Source organism: Narcine bancroftii, chromosome 1 (assembly GCF_036971445.1).
Source record: "Narcine bancroftii isolate sNarBan1 chromosome 1, sNarBan1.hap1, whole genome shotgun sequence".
Lineage (NCBI taxonomy): Eukaryota > Metazoa > Chordata > Chondrichthyes > Torpediniformes > Narcinidae > Narcine > Narcine bancroftii.
In genome coordinates this window covers 300,977,462-300,998,726 of record NC_091469.1, presented here as the reverse complement: position 1 = coordinate 300,998,726, position 21,265 = coordinate 300,977,462, and the positions used below count along the sequence as shown (strand labels likewise).

The 21,265-nt window shown below is 43.9% G+C and overlaps 1 protein-coding gene across 1 annotated transcript; it reads left to right on the top strand.

Moving 5' to 3' along the window:
• The first annotated feature begins 20,111 nt into the window (after positions 1 to 20,111).
• Positions 20,112 to 21,034, top strand: c1h11orf96 (chromosome 1 C11orf96 homolog). The gene has a single exon (XM_069905717.1). It carries the CDS (start codon positions 20,199 to 20,201, stop codon positions 20,565 to 20,567), a length of 369 nt encoding a protein of 122 aa, XP_069761818.1. The 5' UTR covers positions 20,112 to 20,198; the 3' UTR covers positions 20,568 to 21,034.
• The last annotated feature ends 231 nt before the right edge of the window (positions 21,035 to 21,265 follow it).

Sequence of the window (21,265 nt, the reverse complement as noted above, 5' to 3'; positions counted from 1 at the left end):
CATTTTACTGATGAACTTTAGTTTCTTCCATGTTCATAATTTTAGATCAATTTTCCCATCTCTCACAATCCTCACTTTTCTTTTAGATCAGTAATACTGATCTTTCACCATGATCAGTGTTACTGATCTTTGGTTACTAGTGTCAGTGTGACTGATCCCCCCCCCCCCCTTTCCTCACTTTTCTTTTAGATCAGTAACACTGATCTTTCAAGTGTAAGGTGTAGTTTTACCCAGCTGGTCAATAACCGAATTGTAATGTCTGTGTAAAGTCTTTAGGTAGGGGAGCACCATGAAGGTCAGAGTAGCGAGTCCAGCTGCTTATTAGGGTTTCGAGTATCAGGCTCCAGTTCTCAGTAAAGAGTCTAGTCCATCCCACACGTTGAAATATTGAAGCAGTGTCTTTGAAGCACCCGACTTTTGTAAGCGTTGTCCCGACGAAGTCTGTGAGAGACGCTGCCTTCAGCAGCGAACGAGTAGTAGTCTGTGAGAAGCGCTGCCTTCAGCAGCGAACGAGTAGCAGTCTGTGAGAAGCGCTGCCTTCAGCAGCGAACGAGTAGCAGTCTGTGAGAAGCGCTGCCTTCAGCAGCGAACGAGTAGCAGTATGTGAGAAGCGCTGCCTTCAGCAGCGAACGAGTAGCAGTAGTCAGGCGGTTCCGTTGAATTGTGGCTAGTATCTGATGTCCTCTTCAGCCCCGAACCCTAGGGCCACCGATCTCCGAAGGCTGTTTGGAGCCTGATATTAAAGTGTCAAGCAGCTCACGTTGTTGGTAACTGGTGCTCCCCTTCACGGGGTGATGAAAAGTGACCAAGCTGGGGGGGGATTGTTTCTTGTGATTTAACTGTGTGTTGCAGCTTGTCTGCTAACATTAGCATATGTATCATCTCTCTCTCTCTCTCTGCTACATGTACAATCCTGACTACCATTCTGTCTGTCTTTGTCCCACCATGTCCTTTGTGCTATCGCCTCAAAACTCTTGTCTCTAATACCTGTGTAGGCTATGATACAAATTAGATGTACTCCACTAAAGCTGTTTAGTTCCCCTGGTCCGTATTGGGATCCCTTATATCCCACTATGACTATACATTAAATCTATGCCCTGTCTACATTCTAAAGGAGCCGAATTGTAACCTCTGCTGCCCCTATTCCAGGGGGGGGCTTAAAACATTAACGAACAATATTCCAAAAAAATGAGTAAACAACAATGAACAATAAATGTAAAGCTCATTAAAAACAGCAATAAAATACAACAAGAACTGAATAAACCACAATAAATGTAAAGCTCATTGAAAACAGCATTAAAATACAACAAGAACTGAATAAACCACCATAACTGTAAAGCTCATTGAAAACAGCATTAAAATACAACAAGAACTGAATAAACCACCATAACTGTAAAGCTCATTGAAAACAGCATTAAAATACAACAAGAACTGAATAAACCACCATAACTGTAAAGCTCATTGAAAACAGCATTAAAATACAACAAGAACTGAATAAACCACCATAACTGTAAAGCTCATTGAAAACAGCATTAAAATACAACAAGAACTGAATAAATCACAATAAATGTAAAGCTCATTGACAACAGCAATAAAATACAACAATAACTGAATAAACCAAAAAAAACAAGTAACATTACGGCACTTTGTCACGGCGCAGTGTAAGTTTCAGGTCTGATGGATGAGGAACTGCACGCCAGGTTGGGGTTTGAATCTGTGTGTCGTGGTGTTGTGGTTCAGAAGCTGGTTTAACCCTTTGAATGTGGGTCCAGCCTTTCTCTCTTGTTCTTACTGCGGTGTCTGTAATTAAAAGTACACAGAAGGGACCATCCCAGGCAGGTTTTAGTTGATCTTCTTGCCATGCTTTTACATAAACCCAATCACCAGGTTTAATAGAATGTATAGGAAAGTCTAAGGGTGGTGTTTGGGCTAAGAGTCCTTTTTGCTTTAAATCTTGGATGGAAGTAGAAAGTCCTCGTAAAAATTTAGAAATGTATTGGTCATTAGCTTCAGGAATGGGAGAATCAGTGTGGTATCCCATAAATGGGAGTCCAAACATCATCTCATACGGTGAGACTGCGAGGTCTTTACGAGGTGCTGTCCGAATTCTAATCAGCGCTAACGGTAATGATTTAATCCAGGACAGACCAGTCTCTTCATGAAGTCGAGTGAGTTGGAGTTTCAATGTTTGATTCATACGTTCGACTCGCCCCGAACTTTGGGGATGCCATGGGGTATGTAGTTGCCATTCTATTCCTAAGTTCTTGCAGACACCCTGTAGAATCTTAGAGGTGAAATGCGTACCTCTATCTGAATCAATGGTCTGCATCATACCGTATCGTGGAATGACACATTCAATAAGTATTCGGATGACAGTGTTGGCACGATCATTCGGGGTAGGAAAAGCTTCAACCCATCTTGTGAAATGATCGACCATGACAAGGAGAAATTTGTAAATGCCAATCTTAGGAAGTTCAGTAAAGTCTCTTTGTATGCGCTGGAACGGGCGAACGGCAATGTCGCGACCGCCAGGTATTACTTGGCGCATCGATTTCTTATTAACCCTTTGACAAATGGGACAAGATCGAGTAGCAGATTTAGTAATATTGTATATGCCAAGGCAGTGAAGGGAACGTGTAAAAGCATCTATAAGGGACTGGGTTCCCCAATGTGTTTGTTGATGTAACTGATCTATGATTTGGCGGGCTATGGCTTTGTTAATAACTTGCCGTCCGTCTACTGTCCACCACAACCCGTCGGCAGTCTGGCAAAATCCCTGATCTCTCATTGCGACCTCTTCTTCCCGTGTAAAGATGGGATTCTTTTTAATCTCTATTGGCGTGGGTAGTAGCTGGTATAAATGAATCTTTTCTGCTAATGCCGCCTGTTTGGCAGCTGCATCAGCCTGCCTGTTTCCTCTAGCTTCAGGACTGTTACCAGTCTGATGTCCACGCACATGTACAATGGCAATATCGGACGGGAGTGCTAAAGCCTCCAAGGATTGGGTGATTAACTGTTCATGAGCTAACTTTTGTCCTTTGCCAGTTATCATCCCTCTTTCCTTCCATATCTTACCGAAGGTATGGACTACCCCAAAAGCATATTTAGAATCAGTGTAGATCGTTCCTACCTTGTTCTCTAGTTCGTGGAGTTCTCTACAGAGGGCATATAACTCACAGGATTGTGCTGACCAATGGCCGGGGAGGCGACCAGCTTCGATCACCAGTTCCTGTTTACCGTCCACTACGCTATACCCGCTATAGCGGGTTCCTGCAATACAACGTGAAGAACCATCAATAAACAGTTTTTCCCCTTCAGTTAAAGGGACATCGGTTAGGTCTTCCCTAATTTTTGTTTGTAAGTCGATAACCTCTGAGCACGAATGTTCTAAACTGTCCAAAGGCTGGTCATTAGCTGGGGAGATGAGGAAGGCTGCTGGGTTGAGAGTTTTGGTTGTAATTAAGGTCAAATCATTGCTGTCCATTAATATCGTTTCGTATTTTAGGATTCTCGAATCCGTGAGCCACCTTCCAGCCCGCTGTAATAGAATATTGCGGACTGTATGAGGGGTATGCACTGTCATAGGGGCACCGAAAGTAATCTTTCGTCCTTCTTCCACCAAAATTGCAGTGGCTGCGACGGCTTGTATACATTCTGGCCAGCCACGACAAACGGGGTCTAAAAGCTTTGACAGGAAAGCCACTGGTTGTCTATAGCCAGCCTTGCTCTGTGTGAGCACGCCGGTGGCTGTTCCAGCTTTGGTATTAGTGTACAAATCAAAGGTTTTGTTTAGGTCGGGCAGCGCTAAAACTGGGGCACTCGTTAGGCACCGTTTAACAAAGTTGAATTTTTCAATCTCTTCATCCGTCCAGTCAAGGGTTTCGGGTCTTATACTGGAAATCTTATCATAAAGAAATTTGACCAGAATCGAATAATTCTCTATCCATATTCTACAGAATCCCACTAACCCGAGGAATTTCCTGAGTTCTTGAGTATTTTTGGGAGGGGGGATCTGTATAATACCAGTTATTCTTTCTGGGCTAATTTTCCTGGTTCCTTGACTAACTAGATGACCTAAGTATTTGACCTCAGTTTGCACAAATTGTAATTTAGACTCACTGACTCTCAGACCTTTCTTCTCCAGAAAGTTTAAAAGTGCCACTGTAAAATCTTTAGCTAATTCCTGTGTTCTTGCAGTAATTAGCAAGTCATCCACATACTGTATGAGTTGGCAATTTTCTATCTTAGGAGCTTCATCTAATACCCGCTCTAAGACTTGACCAAATAAATTGGGCGATTCGGTAAAGCCTTGGGGAAGGACTGTCCACCGGTATTGGTTTTTACGGCCAGTAAAGGGGTTCTCCCATTCAAAGGCGAACATGTCTCTGCTTTCTGTGGCCAATGGACAAGTCCAGAATGCATCCTTTAAATCAATGACACTAAACCATTGATTATGGGGGTCAATTTTACTCATGATGGTATACGGGTTGGGTACAACCGGGTGACGGGCAAGAATGAATTTGTTAAGCTCCCTCATGTCCTGTACTAGGCGGTAAGTGCCGTCTTGCTTTTGAACAGGTAAAATCGGGGTATTAAAGGGAGACATACAGGGTTCGAGTATACCGTCTTGAATCAACTGGTCAATTACGGGCTGTAAGCCTTTCCGGCCAGCCATCGGAATTGGGTACTGTTTCTGTCTAACAATTCATTGAGGATCTTTTAGCGTGACTTGTAGCGGAGGAATATCAAGGATTCCTCTATTTCCCTTCCCTGCCCATACTTTTGGATTTATTAGTTTGCAATCTTCTTCGTTTAAAACATAGAATTGAACTCCAATGCCTGATAGTAGAGGTCGAGTACCGATAGCCAATTGGTCCTGTAGATCCCTCCCTAGCAAGCATAGTCTGGCTTGGGGAAGTAATAGAAGATCCTCAATTATGATCTTATCTCCCATTTGAATACTGACTTCTCGCAATACCGGGACTGGAAAGTCTCGACCTCCTACCCCAGAAACTGTAACTGTCCCTTCTATTTTCACCCCCTTCGGTTGGTATAGAACGCTAGATCGGGCAGCTCCAGAATCGACCAGAAATGTCATCTTATCCCTGTGAGGTCCTATGCATAAATTAACTAACGGTTCTCCTTGCAGCCCCACGGTATGTATTAATTGAGAACCGTGACCCCCCTATTCGTGATCAGCTTCCATCAAGGCATAGGAACGTGTGTCCATTGCTCGCAGTGGGCATTCCTTTTTAAAGTGCCCTTCCTTTTTACAATGAAAACAAATGAGGGGTCCCGTTTCCCAATCTTTCCCAAAATTTCTAGGGGGCATACGTCGTCCCCGGAATCCTCCTCTACTCCTCCACCTGCTGGGGTCTCCACCTCCCCACCCTTGGCTCCCCTCTTTTTGGTGGTGGTCAGCTACTATTCCTTTAACTGTCTGTAATAGAATTTTAGCTTTCCCTTTTTGTTTATCCTCTGCCCTCTGTACAAATGCTCTCTGAGCAATCTGTAGTAACTGGGTAATTCCTTGCTCATGCCAATTTTCTGTCTTTTGTAACTTTCTTCGGATGTCTGGGGCTGAGTTGATAACGAAACCCGTTAGAACCAATTGCTCCCCTGCTGGGGATTCTATGTCGAGACCCCCGTATTGTTGAATTGCCGTGCGCAATCTATTGAGAAATGCAGAGGGGGTCTCCTCAGGACCTTGGGGAACCTCAAAGGCTTTTGTAAAGTTCTGTCCTTTGGGGACAGAATCCTTGATTCCTCAGATCAAATTTATCCTATATTCCTCCATCAGTGTGCGGCCAGCACTGGTATTTTTGTCCCAATTAGGTTTTGTGAGAGGGAATTTGGCTTCTCCAGGGATCGCCTCGTGTCCCCCTTGGTGTTCCTTATCCCATGCTTTAATGCCTGCCTGTTGGATCATTCCCCGCTCATCTAAGGTAAACAAGGTTTTAAAAATGGCTGTTAATTCCTCCCAAGTATACAAATTTGGTCCCAAAAATTGGTCTAACTGTTCGGCACATCCCTGGGGATCTTCTATCAGGGAGATTAATTCTTTCTTAAAATTACGTACTTCAGTGCTGGTCAGGGGCACATTTACGAACCCAAGACCTTCTCCTACGGGAACCTCCCGTAGGGGTCGCATCCAGCTAATTTCTGGTTTCTTTGATTTGTGTTCCTGTTCCCTGAGGAATACATCGCAGGGTTCTGCCACTTCTTCCTGAGGGGTCTCACGCTGTTCTGAGTAACAATGCTCTACCTCTACTGTTAACGGAGGTGGTAATCGAGCGCTTTGTGAGCGAGTCACCATACCACTCCGGTTCTCCTCTCTCTTCTCTAGTGGTAGGGGAGGAGGAGGGGGAGGTGCAGAAGGGTAGGTAATAGGAGGGGGAGGAAAGATAGGAGTTGGCATAGGAGGAACATAGGGTGGAGGGAGGGAATGTAACACATCCCAACCCTGTGGTTCAGGGACAAGAGGTTCCTCCTCTCTCTTATTCCTGAATTCTTTCTCATTCAAAACCAGCTGTTCAATGGATCCCTTGAGCCAGCAGGCTGCATATTCCCTGCTCTCAACATTGTCTGGCTGGTTTTGATAGAGCCATAAGTTCAAAGCTTCACACATCCATTCATCCTCGGATCCGAATTTTGGCCAGTACACGGAGCTCCCTTTAACCGGGTATTTAACCCATTCATTACAACAATACCTGACCATCGTCAGTTTGTCTTTACCGCGGGTCTTTCCTGTGCCCCACTCAGATAACATCAACCCAAGCGGGCTGTACGTAGCTATCTGGTGGTCACGTCCTGTGTCAGGACTCTCATCTCTACTGCCCGCTATTCCCATGCTTAGGAACAAGTAAAATACTCTTACCGAGTTCTGGCAGTACTGCTCTAGCGCGCGTCCTTCCGCCGTTTGTTCTCAATGCCTCTTCTCGGATATCACTCGCTTCTTCCACTGACCAGCCACCCGTCGCCCGTGAGTCCAGCTGAATCAGCCGGGGTGCACCTACTCTCGTCGTCAGGGCACTCTGTCAGTGGAGGGAGTGTGATCCCGGACGAGCCCCCATTTGTTAGGAATTATAGTACCTTTAAAGAAATTGCTCGAGACAAAAATTGAGAACAAAGAACATTTATTACTACAACAATGCAAAGTTGGGTGCTTCCCCTTACCCTGGGAATACACACACATACTGGGGCTCACCCAACTTTTATACAGTCAATTTCAGTATCAGAATGCCCTCCCCCTTACATTCTTCTGCCCCCCTGGATGGGTTTGGCATAGGTAATCCTTCCTGCCTACGTGCAGTTTCAGTACACTTGGAGGACCAGGGGGTATCCTGTGGGTGCCCCATCATGTCATTGTCCTTATTCACACCTTCCTGATTCTCTGGGCTACAGTCTCTTGATATGCAGAGTTGACTCATCCTGTCTAGGGTTGGCTAATTTCATATGTATAAATCTGTGTATGGTTAGCTAATTAGAAATGTATGACTTGGTACTTCTGTCCAGGGCTAGGAGACCCTTATCTGATCCAGACTACCTCAACTTCCTACATTCTATTGTACCTTACCATTCCTTATCTTAGTCCTATGGTCTTGTCACAAAGACTAGAAGATTCTTATGTTAATCGTGCTGACTCTGCTTTCCTGCATCCTAAGCCCCAAGCTTATCCTGTTTGAACTGGTTACAGCCATTTTACTGATGAACTTTAGTTTCTTCCATGTTCATAATTTTAGATCAATTTTCCCATCTCTCACAAGCTCATACTGCTTTAAAGTTGCAGCCTCTCGCCAGGTCTTTCAGAGAGAGTATAAAGTCTCTGGCAGTCTCCCCTACTTGATGTGACCTGGTCACGAGCCTGTACCGGGAGTGGAGTTTGCTATGCCCTTACTGTCTTCTTCTTCTTTGGCTTGGCTTCGCGGACGAAGATTTATGGAGGGGGTAAAAAGTCCACGTCAGCTGCAGGCTCGTTTGTGGCTGACAAGTCCGATGCGGAAAAGGCAGACACGATTGCAGCGGTTGCAAGGGAAAATTGGTTGGTTGGGGTTGGGTGTTGGGTTTTTCCTCCTTTGCCTTTTGTCAGTGAGGTGGGCTCTGCGGTCTTCTTCAAAGGAGGTTGCTGCCCGCCAAACTGTGAGGCGCCAAGATGCACGGTTTGAGGCGTTATCAGCCCACTGGCGGTGGTCAATGTGGCAGGCACCAAGAGATTTCTTTAGGCAGTCCTTGTACCTTTTCTTTGGTGCACCTCTGTCACGGTGGCCAGTGGAGAGCTCGCCATATAACACGATCTTGGGAAGGCGATGGTCCTCCATTCTGGAGACGTGACCCATCCAGCGCAGCTGGATCTTCAGCAGCGTGGACTCGATGCTGTCGACCTCTGCCATCTCGAGTACTTCGACGTTAGGGGTGTAAGCGCTCCAATGGATGTTGAGGATGGAGCGGAGACAACGCTGGTGGAAGCGTTCTAGGAGCCGTAGGTGGTGCCGGTAGAGGACCCGTGATTCGGAGCCGAACAGGAGTGTGGGTATGACAACGGCTCTGTATACGCTTATCTTTGTGAGGTTTTTCAGTTGGTTGTTTTTCCAGACTCTTTTGTGTAGTCTTCCAAAGGCGCTATTTGCCTTGGCGAGTCTGTTGTCTATCTCATTGTCGATCCTTGCATCTGATGAAATGGTGCAGCCGAGATAGGTAAACTGGTTGACCGTTTTGAGTTTTGTGTGCCCGATGGAGATGTGGGGGGGCTGGTAGTCATGGTGGGGAGCTGGCTGATGGAGGACCTCAGTTTTCTTCAGGCTGACTTCCAGGCCAAACATTTTGGCAGTTTCCGCAAAGCAGGACGTCAAGCGCTGAAGAGCTGGCTCTGAATGGGCAACTAAATTACTGTAATGCCTCTGTATGCTGCTCATTGCCTCTTGGGAGGACCTGGCATACTGTTTAAGGGAGTAAGGGTGGTCTCCCAGCTGGGCTAACAGCAGTATTAAGAGCTCTTTATCCGATGCCTCAGCACCCTCCATGTAATTCAGAAAGCATCTCTGCCAGCGGCTGAAGTGTGTACTGGCTCCAGGATTTCTGGGGTCGAGCTCCAACCTGTCTGGTCACAGCACATTGCTAAGCTGCAGTCTCTGGTCCCTTAGGTGTAGCAAGGGCGGACCCTGGGGTACTGGGAGCTGCTGGTAGAGCCTCTATGGGGTTTGTGTCTGATGGAGGAGTAACCTGGGTGCTTGGAACTGTTGGCTGAGTCTCTGGCTTTGGGACGTTTGCAGCGGGCTTAGGGGGGAATCCCAGCAGTCGCTTCAGGTCTCTGTGGTACTGGGGAAACTGCTGCTGGGGGAGTGACGGTAGCAGTGTCTGCTTTCCCTGGCTCTGGAGTGGTTGGGAATTCTGCACATACGTGGCAATTGGGAGCACGACTTGTGGAGATCCTTCCACCCGTGCTTGTAGTGGCCCCTTTCTGATCGGACCGGGGTTTAAGGTTAGCAGCGCCTATACCAGTGAACCCACGGGCAGGCAGGGCTCTTGGCCATTTTTTTACCTGGCCTATCGTACTTCTGTGGTCTTCCTTGCATTCTACCATGATTATAGTACAGCAGTCCCTCGCCGTCTGTCCTCGGATGCACATGCGTGCTGGTCGTCCCCAGATTCCATTGCTCAGGAAGAGTCTCCAGGTGGTCGGGAAAGCGCGTTGGAGCAGAAGCAGCTTCCATCCTAGTAGCTATCATATTAGTTTCTTAAATTGTACTGACAATAACCATACCAGCAGTGCGAGTATAAGACAGTTTTAATAAACTAATATGTACACTAAGAGGTCTTGTCTCTCTGCAAGATGAACCTGGAAGGCGAGACTGTAGCTCTGGACTGCTTTATATACAAGGTCACCAGGATGACCCCTGGTGACCTAGTGGTGTAATTACATATCACCACAGACTGGAATGTTATCAACCATATTTAAATTCTGATTAGTTCATTGCTATATTTCCACATGAAGAATTGTTCCCACAGCTGCCACTTGTCATCACATTGCTATCAAGCAATATAACATTGCTTGGTTATGCATTTAAAAAGGTTTACTGGTCTTACTGGTCAGTAGCAATGTGAGTCAAGCATGCTCATGTCTGAGCCTATTAGTTCATCGTCGAAATTCTCAAAATTACCACTGTACGTTATTTTAATTAAAAACATTATGAAAGCTCCAAACACCCAGGTCAACTTGGTTCGGCTGGGAGTCGGAGGAGGAGCTTGGAGAGAGTTGGGCTGTGAGTCAGAGGAGGAGGAGCTTGCTGAAAGTGAGTCAGAGGAGGAGGAGCTTGCTGAAAGTGAGTCAGAGGAGGAGGAGCTTGCTGAAAGTGAGTCAGAGGAGGAGGAGCTTGCTGAAAGTGAGTCAGAGGAGGAGGAGCTTGCTGAAAGTGAGTCAGAGGAGGAGGAGCTTGCTGAAAGTGAGTCAGAGGAGGAGGAGCTTGCTGAAAGTGAGTCAGAGGAGGAGGAGCTTGCTGAAAGTGAGGAGAAGGTAAGCTATTAAAGTCGGGGGCTTACTGGGGCTTGGGCAAACTTGGTTCGGCTGGGAGTCAGAGGAGGAGCTTGGAGAGAGTCGGGCTGTGAATCAGAGGAGGAGGAGCTTGCTGAAAGTGACAGGATTAATTGGTCAAGGGGCCAATAAAAGGAGTGAAAGGGGAGGGAGCGGCCAGCGAGGAGTGGCTCAGTGAGTGAGTGGAGCAGTGAAGGAGTGAGACTTCCTGGCTTTGGCTTATCAGGCTTCGGCGAAAGCAGACAAGGAGAAAGGGTAAGCTGAGTTATTTGCCTTCGTATTCAGAGTCATGCCAATAGGGTTAGTGCTCTGTACTGGGTGTCAGATGTGGGAACAATGGGTGACCTCCACCCTCCCAAATGGCCACATCTGCACCAGGTGTACTGAGATGCAGTTACTCAGGGAGCGAATTAGGGAGATGGAGTTCCAGATTGATGACCTGTGGCTTGTAAGGGAGAGTGAGGAGTTAATCGACTCAACTTTCAGGGCGATAAATACTTCAGAACCCTTGTCAGGTAAGTGGGAAACTGTCGGGGGGGGAAAGAAAAAAATGAGAAAAACGGAGAGCACACCAGTGACTATCCCACTCAGCAACAGTTATGTTGTGTTGGATTCTGTTGAGGGAGATGACCGGACAGAAGATGGCCACGGGCACCAGGTCAATGGCAATGAGCCTGGCAGAGTGGTGCAAAAGGAAAAGGAGAAATGCAGTAGTTATTGGGGACTTCATTGTCAGGGGTACGGACAGGAGATTCTGTGAGCCAGATAAGTATACCCGCATGGTGTGCTGCCTCCCTGGTGCAAGGGTACGAGATATCACAAATCGGGCCCAAAATATTCTGAGAGGAGAGGGAGAGCAGCCTGATGTCTTGGTACACGTGGGTACAAACAACATTGACAAGAAAAGGGAGGAGGTAATGAAAAGGGATTACAGTGAGCTGGGACGAAAGCTGAAAGACAGGAACGCTAGGGCGGTGATCTCGGAATTACTACCTGTTCCAAATGCAAGTGATGAAAAGAATGTAAGGATAAGGAAAATGAACATGTGGCTGAGGTGCTGGTGTACAAGGCAAGGATTTGGCTTCTTGGATCATTGGGATCTCTTTTGGGAAAGGCATGATCTTTACAAGAGGGACGGGTTGCACCTAAATCCAAAAGGTGTCAACATTTTGGCAAGTATGTTTGGTGCAGCAGTGGGGCAAGGTTTAAACTAATTTGGCAGGAATATGGGAACCAGAGTGATAGGGAAAAGGGTAGGGAAGATAAAGTAATGGCCAGGAAAAGTAAAATAGGAAAAGTAATGTTGGGAGGAGAAAGTAAAAAATCAGATGGTGCAGTGAGTTTTCGGGTCAATGATAGTGTTAAGAAAATTACAAAGGAAAATAGTGGGCAGAAAAATCAAAAGAAAAGGTTACAGAAGTCACTAGATATTAAAAGGACAAAGAGCATAAGGGCACTTCATCTGAATGCCCACAGTATTAGAAATAAGGTTAGTGAACTTGAGGCACAAATCGGTACCCATGCCTAAGATTTGGTAGCCATCACGGAAACATGGCTACAAGGTGACCCTAAATGGGAATTAAACTTTCAAGGGTATCAGGTGGTGCAAAGAGATAGACAGGATGGTAAGGGAGGTGAAGTTGCACTCTTAATCAAAGATGAGCTCCAGGCAGTAGTGAGGAATGATATAAGATCTAAAGAGCATAATGTTGAGTCCATTTGGGTAGAGATAAAGAATAACAAAGGGAAAAAATTATTGATGGGTGTTATCTATCGCCCACCATATAACAATAGTTTAGTGGCACAGGAAATAAATCGAGAGATAAGTGAGGCATGTAATAATGATACGGCAGTAGTCATGGGGGACTTTAACTTCCACATAGATTGGGAAAATCAAGTTGGTCGTGGGAGTTTGGAAGAGGACTTCATAGAATGCATCCGCGATACCTTTCTTGAGCAGCATGTTAAGGAACCCACAAGAGAAAATGCTCTCCTGGATCTAGTCTTGTGCAATGAGATAGGTAGAGTAAATGATGTAATAGTCAGAGACCATCTGGGAAATAGGGATCATAGTATGATTGAATTTCTCATTCAGATGGAAGGGGAAATAGTTAGATCTAAAACTAATATATTATGCTTAAACAGGGGTGACTACCATAGGATGAGGGAGGAATTGGGCAGAGTGGACTGGGAGCACAGGCTAATTGATGAAACAGTTGAGGAACAGTGGAAGATTTTCAAAGAAATATTTTGTAATGCTCAACAAAAATATATTCCGGTCAGGAAAAAGGGCAACAAGGGAGGGAAAAATCAACCGTGGTTAACAAAGGAAATAAAGGAGAGTATAAAATTGAAGGCGCAGGTGTACAAAGTTGGAAAGAGCAGTGGGAAACTGGAAGATTGGGAAAATTTTAAGAGACAACAAGGGGTTACAAAGCGGGTAATAAGAAATAGGAAAAAGGATTATGAAAGTAAATTGGCACAAGATATAAAAACAGAAAGCAAAAAAATTTATAAATATATAAAACGGAAGAGGGTGGCCAGAGTTAACATAGGACCCTTGGAGGATGAGAAAAGAAAACTGGTAGCAAAAAATGAGGAAATGGCCGAGGCATTAAACAAATATTTTGTGTCAGTCTTCACGGTGGAAGACATGTCCAGCATGCCCAAGTGCGGAGTTAAGGATGCAAATGGTGGGGAGGGCCTTGATAAAATAGTTGTTACAAAGGAAGTAGTGATGGAGAAATTAATGGGACTAAAGCCAGACACATCACCTGGTCCTGATGATATGCATCCAAGGGTTCTGAAGGAAATGGCAGAAGTTATAGTTGATGCATTGGTGGTCATATACCAAAATTCCTTGGATTCTGGGCAGATCCCGGCAGACTGGAAGACAGCAAATGTCATGCCACTTTTTAAGAAGGGATGTAGGCAGAAGACTGGAAATTATCGGCCAATTAGCTTGACGCCTGTGGTTGGAAAAATGCTTGAAGCTGTCATTAAAGATGAAATAGTGAAACTTTTGGAACGTAAGGGTTCAATCAGGCAGACGCAACATGGTTTTAGAAAGGGAAGATCTTGTTTGACAAACTTGTTAGGATTCTTTGAGAATATAATGGGTGCGGTGGATAGAGGGGAAACAGGTTGATGTTGTATATTTGGATTTCCAGAAAGCGTTTGATAAGGTGCCGCACAAGAGACTTCTCAGTAAGTTACAGGAAAGTGGAGTCCGGGGAAGTATATTGGCCTGGATTGAAAATTGGTTGTCTGACAGGAGGCAGAGAGTCGGGATAAATGGGAGTTTTTCAGGTTGGCAAAGAGTGGTAAGTGGGGTGCCGCAGGGGTCAGTGTTAAGCCCACAACTGTTCATCATTTACATTGATGAGTTGGAGGAGGGGTCAAAGTGTGGTGTAGCCAAGTTTGCGGATGACACCAAATTGAGTGGAAGAGCAAATTGTAATGAGGATGTGGAGAGTCTGCAGAGGGATATAGTTAAGCTGGATGAGTGGGCAAAGGTCTGGCAGATGGAGTACAATGTTAGTAAGCGTGAGGTTATCCACTTTGGCAAGAAAAATAAAAGAGCTGAATATTATTTAAAGGCTACAGCATGCTGTTGTTCAGAGGGACTTGGGAGTGCTTGTGCATGAATCGCAAAAAGTCAGATTGTAGGTGCAGCAGGTTATTAAGAAGGCAAATGGAATGTTGGCCTTCATCGCTAGAGGAATTGAATTCAGGAGTAGGGAGGTAATGTTGCAACTGTATAAGGTACTGGTGAGACCGCACCTGGAGTACTGTGTCCAGTTCTGGTCTCCATATTTGAGGAAGGATATACTGGCTTTGGAGATGGTCCAGAGGAGGTTTACTAGGTTGATCTCTGGGATGAAGGAGTTGACTTATGATGAAAGATTAAATCATCTAGAATTATATTCACTCAAGTTCAGAAGAATGAGAGGAGATCTTATAGAAACATATAGGATTATGAAGGGTATGGATAGGATAGATGTAGGAAGCTTTTTTTGAGCTGGCCGGGGAAACTAAAACGAGAGGACACAGTCTCAAGATTCGGGGGAGTAGATTTAGGACAGAGATAAGGAAAAATAGTTTTTCCCAGAGTGTAGTGAATGTTTGGAATTCTCTAACCAGGGAAGTGGTTGAGGCTGCCTCATTAAACATATTTAAAATTTGGTTAGATAAATTTTTACATGATAGAGGAATTAGGGGACATGGGGAGAAGGCAGGTAGGTGGAATTAGATCATAAATTAGATCAGCCATGATCTTATTGAATGGCAGAGCAGGCTCGATGGGCCATTTTTGGCATACTCCTGTTCCTACTTCCTATGTTCTTATGTTCCTATTTCAGTGCAGCAAACTCTTCTGCTGTGTCTTTTGGATATTGCTGGTTTAGCAGCAGAACGATTCAAAACATTTATAGACAGTCATGATATTTATTAAACAAATTGATTTATTCTTGTTGGTTTCTGTCCTGTATAGCAGAACTAATAATAAAACTCAAAAGAATAACAATGTTATTTTTCCAATAAAACAAAACATTAGCTCCAACATGATATTATTTCCCACATATAATTGACCATCAAGCTACATTTTAGTCTTCTGATACAAATTTTTGAAAATGTTCACCAGTCCAAAATGGTTTTAGATGTAATCCCTAAATACTTAAGGTAAATAAAATAACGTATTTTTTTTTAATCTCACTAACATGATTACTTATCAGACCTCTATTAAGTGGTTTGCTTTTCAGAATATACATTAATTTCCTCTCTGATTTATTTATATGCCTGCATTTTTCCTTTCAGATCCTTCCTTTTGTTCGCATTGTATTTGTAACAATAATAGATTGTTTAAATCCAATATTTGCTTCCTGCAAGCCTCTGATTGAACCTCCCCAAACTTCCTTCCTGGGTAGTGAAGACAAAACTCCTTCCTCCTTTCATTGACCTTTACCTTTATCTACTTTATCTTCTATCTCTCTGCAAGACTGATTGAATTTCTTCTCCAACTTTCATTGTAGCTGACCTCAAAAGTGCTTTCCTCACCTTTCAAACTGAAGCCTCATTAATTTCCTTTGTTCAGTTAAGCTATCACTCCATGTTCAACCTTTCTTCTGAAGCCCTGAATCATTTGTCTTCTCTCCAACTTATGCCCTCATATTTACATTGTAATTTTTTTTTGCATTTTCCAGAGCAATCAATTAACCCAGGTTAAATTAATGGACACCAAAGCTCTATAGTGTTTAACAATAGTAATCTCATTCCAAAACCTCCTTTGGTGTCCAGCAGAGTTACTGCAGCATTGAAGAGATATCAAGATAAGTTGCCTTAGGCATTGAAGTCTATGGACCAAGTGCTGGAACATGGGTTTAATATTGATATGTGTCCTCTGGTTGCTGTGGGTGTGGTTGTCAAATGGCCTGTTTCCTTGCATATACAACTAAGAGTGCCCTTATTGGATTCCACGTATCCAACCAATAATGACTTTAGTATCAACAGCAATGATTTCTTTCTCTGACAACCTCTTGCAGAGAAAGCATTAAACTTGTATCCCTCTCCGCAGATGCTACCTGACCTCTGTATTCCTAGCATTCTGCCTTCATTCCAGCAATCAAGACACTATCACTGCTTTGCTTTTTCTTTCCAACCCTATATGTCCTTTCACATCAAATGGATTTTTCATGTATCAGAAGCTGAGAGTGAGAAATATGACTTGTAAATAGTTGTGTGTTTAACTGAGATAGAGCAGATTGGAACAGAACACGCATTCCCTTTGAAAAGATGAAATTCTCTCGAACAATAGATGGAACTCTTTTCAAAAACAGGTTTGGAGAGAAAAACTGAAAATGATATGAAATTTTTTTTTTCAAGTCAAAATTATGAGCAGTGAAATCTATGTTGAACAGAGAAAATGCAGGAGAATTTATCTTTGCTCACATTTAAAACAATAATTTATTTGGTTATGTTAAAGATTTCCACGTCAGGAAGGATATTTTTACTTTATAAAAGTAAAAAATATATATCTAATTCAAAATATCCTGATTCATTGAAGCTATCTGATTCCCATATTCAGTTTTCATAGAACATAGCTTTCATCTTGCCCTGAGTAGGAGCAAGTTAACATTCTTTGTGTGTTTCCTTTTTATAGATCAGTTTTGAATATTTTAATGAATTATTTTCCAGTTATTTCTGGGTATTGGGTCAAGTGATGAAATTAACAACCACCTAGGGTGTCTTCTTGTAAGAGTATTAATTTCAGATGCTGACATCATTACTAAAATAAGGGTGATTTCCTTAGGTAACGTGATATCTCTGCGAGAGAGGAAATAGATTCACCAGCTTACATATCCAGAGCATGGCTCTCAATTAATTGCACATAACTCTTCACTGGCAGTGAGCTGAGTTCACTCACAATACTACATTTCTCCTTTTTCTAGTTTATTAATAATATTGTGTTCTTCAAGAGAATGCCTCTGTTCATGCCAAGTAAGTAGCAATAGCAAGAGCAAAAAGAAATACTCTCTGCCTAGATAGCCCAGGGATTTTTTTTTTTGTCGGTGCTGTGTTTATTCCAATGGCTTGTTTTGCTTGTTGAAAGTCTGCAAATGTTTATTAATGGAAACCCCCTCATTATCATATTCTATTTCTCAAAGCAAGTTCTTGAAAAAAAATAACCTGCTGGCAATACAATTTATATAGTTTTGAATGGGAATCAGATACAGGATCTGACCTAGGGCCCTGCAAATGTTATCGAATAATTGAAAACATCTGATTACTGTCAGCAATGACAATGCAAAATTTAAAAAGAATATGAATCAGAGAAATGGGAATTCATCCTAACTCATGCTTTCTGCGGAAATAAGTGTGAGTTAATCAATTCATGCTGCATGTTGAAAGGTATCCATAAGGATGCATTGATTATGGAGTGAGTTGTGTACAAAATACTGACCAATTAATATGTTTTTCCCCAAAACTCTCTCATATGATGACATTTCCTTTTTGAGTGTTTACACTGACGCTTTCTCAATGCCTTTCAATTTGTACTGGGGCCAGAATCCTGGAGTGAAGAACAAAAGACGTTAGATTGTATGGATGGATATTTCTTCTTTCCTTGAGGTCAACCTTCTTCTTCAGATTTAGTGGATTCTTATGTGATTCTTGAGACCAGTGGAGGAATTGCAATCTCTTCCAGGGTGGCGGGGGCGAGGTTTTCTTCGTTACTTCATCACTGCCTTCAAGGACTCAATATTCGCAATTATACGATTATATCTTCCTGAACCTCAGTTTAATGTCATTTGTATAAGTGCCCAACAATAAATGATAGTTGCAAAGATGGCAATACAACAATTTTTCGGGTTAAATTTCTCCCCACCATCGAGAAAAATCTACATGGAATGCTGCCAGCAGAGAGCACACCACACCACCCAGGACATGCTCTGTTCTCGCTGCTGCCATCTGGAAAGATGTGTAGGTACCACAAGATTCGTACCACCAGGTTCAGAAACAGTTGCTACCCCCTCCACCATCAGGCTCCTAAACAACATTTAAGGTCTTCTACTTTGCACTTTATTTATCACTGAATTTATATTTTCTGTATTACACAGTTTGTTTGCACTTCCTTCTTGTTTACATTTCTCTCTTCTGTAATTTTTAAAAATCTAGACATACATTACAGTAATAGGCCCTTTCTGCCCATGAGCCCATGCCACCCAATTACACCCCGGTATGTTTTGAACAGTGGGAGGAAACCGGAGCACCCAGAAGAAACTCACACAGACACGGGGCAAACGTACAAACTCCTTACAAACAGCACGGGATTTGAAACCCAGTCCCGATTATAACAGCATCACGTTGACTGCTATGCTAACCCTGCTGCCCAATGTATCTTTTCTTGAGTATAGTTTTAGTTTGCACTACTGATGAGTAGAAATTCTGCCACGCCTGCAGGAGAAAGAATCTCAGGGTTGCATGAGTTGTCATATATGTGCTCTGATCTGAACTTTGAATAGAGATGCATTAAAAGGTGCAAACAATATATTTTAGCTATGAAAGAAAACAAGTTTGGTGAGCAAGTGATGATTACTACCGTAAGAATAATGAGAAGAACATGTGTCTTGAAAAAAAGAGATCACAAGATTATGCTAACAGCCCAAATGCAGGAAAAGGAAACTGAAATTACAGGTAATACTGGAAAATGCAATCTTAACCAAGTAATATCTTGGATGCCTCTCTGGACCATCAAATGGCGATGTCCAGATCCAAGTTATGTAAAGACTATAAATTAGTGGCAAAATTAATGATGGCTGGTTCAGTGAGCTTGACTAAAAATAATAGACAAACAGTAGAAATGTGATGATAAAGCCACAGTCCAGAATAATTGGCAAGGAACAGATCTCACAAGGAAAATGGGACGACTTCAAACTGTAATGGCAACATTGTAAATATAATGTACACAAATGAAACAGTCCCAGGGCTAATGACACATGATTGGGGTTAAATCTAACACATTCCAATCTGCCATTTTGCTGGTTTTCCTTTTAATCGTTGATACAATGGAATATGAAATGTGGCCTGATATGCAGGAGCCCTGAACTTTGACAGCTGCCACATGTCATGGTGTCCACTATGTTTATAATCTGCTCAGGGAGGATTGGAGGCCATTCACATTTAGCCAATTCTCCAGCCGTAGAGAGATCCGAACAAGATGAATGAAGAGTTCATTATGGAGAATTAAATGAATGTAAACACAAGAAGAATGCGGCGGGGTAGGAAATGAAATTACCAGTGGGATTTCCTTTTGTCCGCATCAATACGAGATCAGGAAAACATGGCAGTGCAAGTCCAGACCTACTCACCAAAGGGGAAAACGTTCACTTAAGACCTTTGTTTGTGTGTGTGCCATTGGGCCATTAGTACATCGGGAGTAAAATTTCATATTTAAGATTGGCATGGAAAAAAATCGCCTTTAAAAAATTATACTTCGTGCCCCGAGTGGAAGTTTCACGCAGCAGAACTTTTGAAGCAGATTTGTTCACTCCAGTCATTCTGGGACAAGGCCACCCGATGCAGGTCGAATCAGAATTTATTTGTCCAGAACATGTCAGGAATTTGGTTGTTTCGCAACAGCAGCATCTTACAAAATAAATAAAATGTTGAAATAACTAAAAATGTTGAAGGGAACTGGAATAAATCCCATGCCCTGCGATGACAAACCATCTGCGAAATCCCCTCGGTGGAGCCGCAACGTTGTGGAAGGTGTTCCCGGAGAGACGTCCTCGGCTTGTTGCGACCTGATTAAACGGCGGCAGGAGGACTCTTGCAATGGTTCAGCCCCCTTTCCCACCTCACTGCTCGGTTTCTTCTATTGGTGCGGCGGCACGGAGAAAGGTGAACGAAAGTTGCGAGAAGCCCTGCCATTACCCAGCACGGGGAAAATGAATGGTGCACCCGGAAACAAACAGGGAATGCATTCATAAAATCATGTCAAGTACGTCAGCCCCCCCAAAAGTGCGCGGGCAGGACTGGGCCGCTTTAAAAGGCAACTGTTGTCATCGGAGTCTGCGAGCACGTGGGCCGGACTCTCTGTATAAATGGTCTCTCCAACGCAGACTGAGTCAAAGTTGCGGCAACCTCGGAAGGAGAAGGAGCCGAGTAGACACGGATGGCAGCGGGCAAGCAAGGCGAGGTGGTGGGGATCTGCACCAGTTACCAGGCGGTGATGCCGAACTACGCTGGCATCACGGAGGAGTTTCCGCAGCCGCTGCGGCGACAGCTGCAGAGAGCCAAGCTGAGGCAGAGGAGACCCAGGGAGGCCAGGTTCAAGACGCAGCCGGTCACTTTCGATGAGATCCAGGAGGTGGAGGAGGAAGGGGTCTCGGCTCTGGAGGAGGAGAAAGCCAAGAAGTCGTTCCTGCAGTCGCTCGAGTGTCTCCGGAGGAGCGCGCAGAACTCCCGCGGCCAGAAGGCCACTTTAAGCAGCTCTCAGCTGAGGTACAGCTTGGACTCGAGTGACTCGGATTCCGCCCACTGATCGCCGGGGGGCACCGACCCGCCCCTTCAAAGTACTGTACTTCATAATGAAGTTTTTTTAAAAAAGCTGTATTTTGTAAAAAAAATCTATTTTCAAAGGGGGAACTTTTGCGTATTGACTGGTGCAAACCAGGAGTAGATTCTGATGGGAGAGTTTGGATGAAGGAGCTGTTCAGATAATCTCTTGCCCCTCTGCCCAGTGTCGGAAAGGGAACAGCCTTTATTGGACAGGAGTTGGATATAAAAAGCAATCGAATTTAAAATCGTTTTCTACTCTGCTTTTAGAACGCTTTAAAAAGCGAGGTCCATTTGGTTCGCACGAAGAGGTTCGAAGCGTTTATGATTTAAAAAAATAGCCGCACTTCATCTCTGTGATGCTTTTGCTACCGAAGTCAGTAATTTGCGTCTGTACTTGCAACGAAACCAATTGTAATGCCTCGTGATTAATAAAAATCGGTGTATAATTAAGATCTGATTTTAAACTCTTTATTCCCCCCACGAGAGAGAGAAAAAAAAGCTGGACGTGGGTATTCACTCTCCGAGTCGTTTTCTGACCTCGACCCCCCGTCAATGGGCTTGGGTTTCGGGCTGAAAAATCATGTAACCACTTGTCACCTTCCAGAGCCGGCAATTGTATCCTTTTTTTGCCGGGTGAGCGCTCTCCCCTCGGCGTCAATAGACCACGGTACTGGCGTGTGT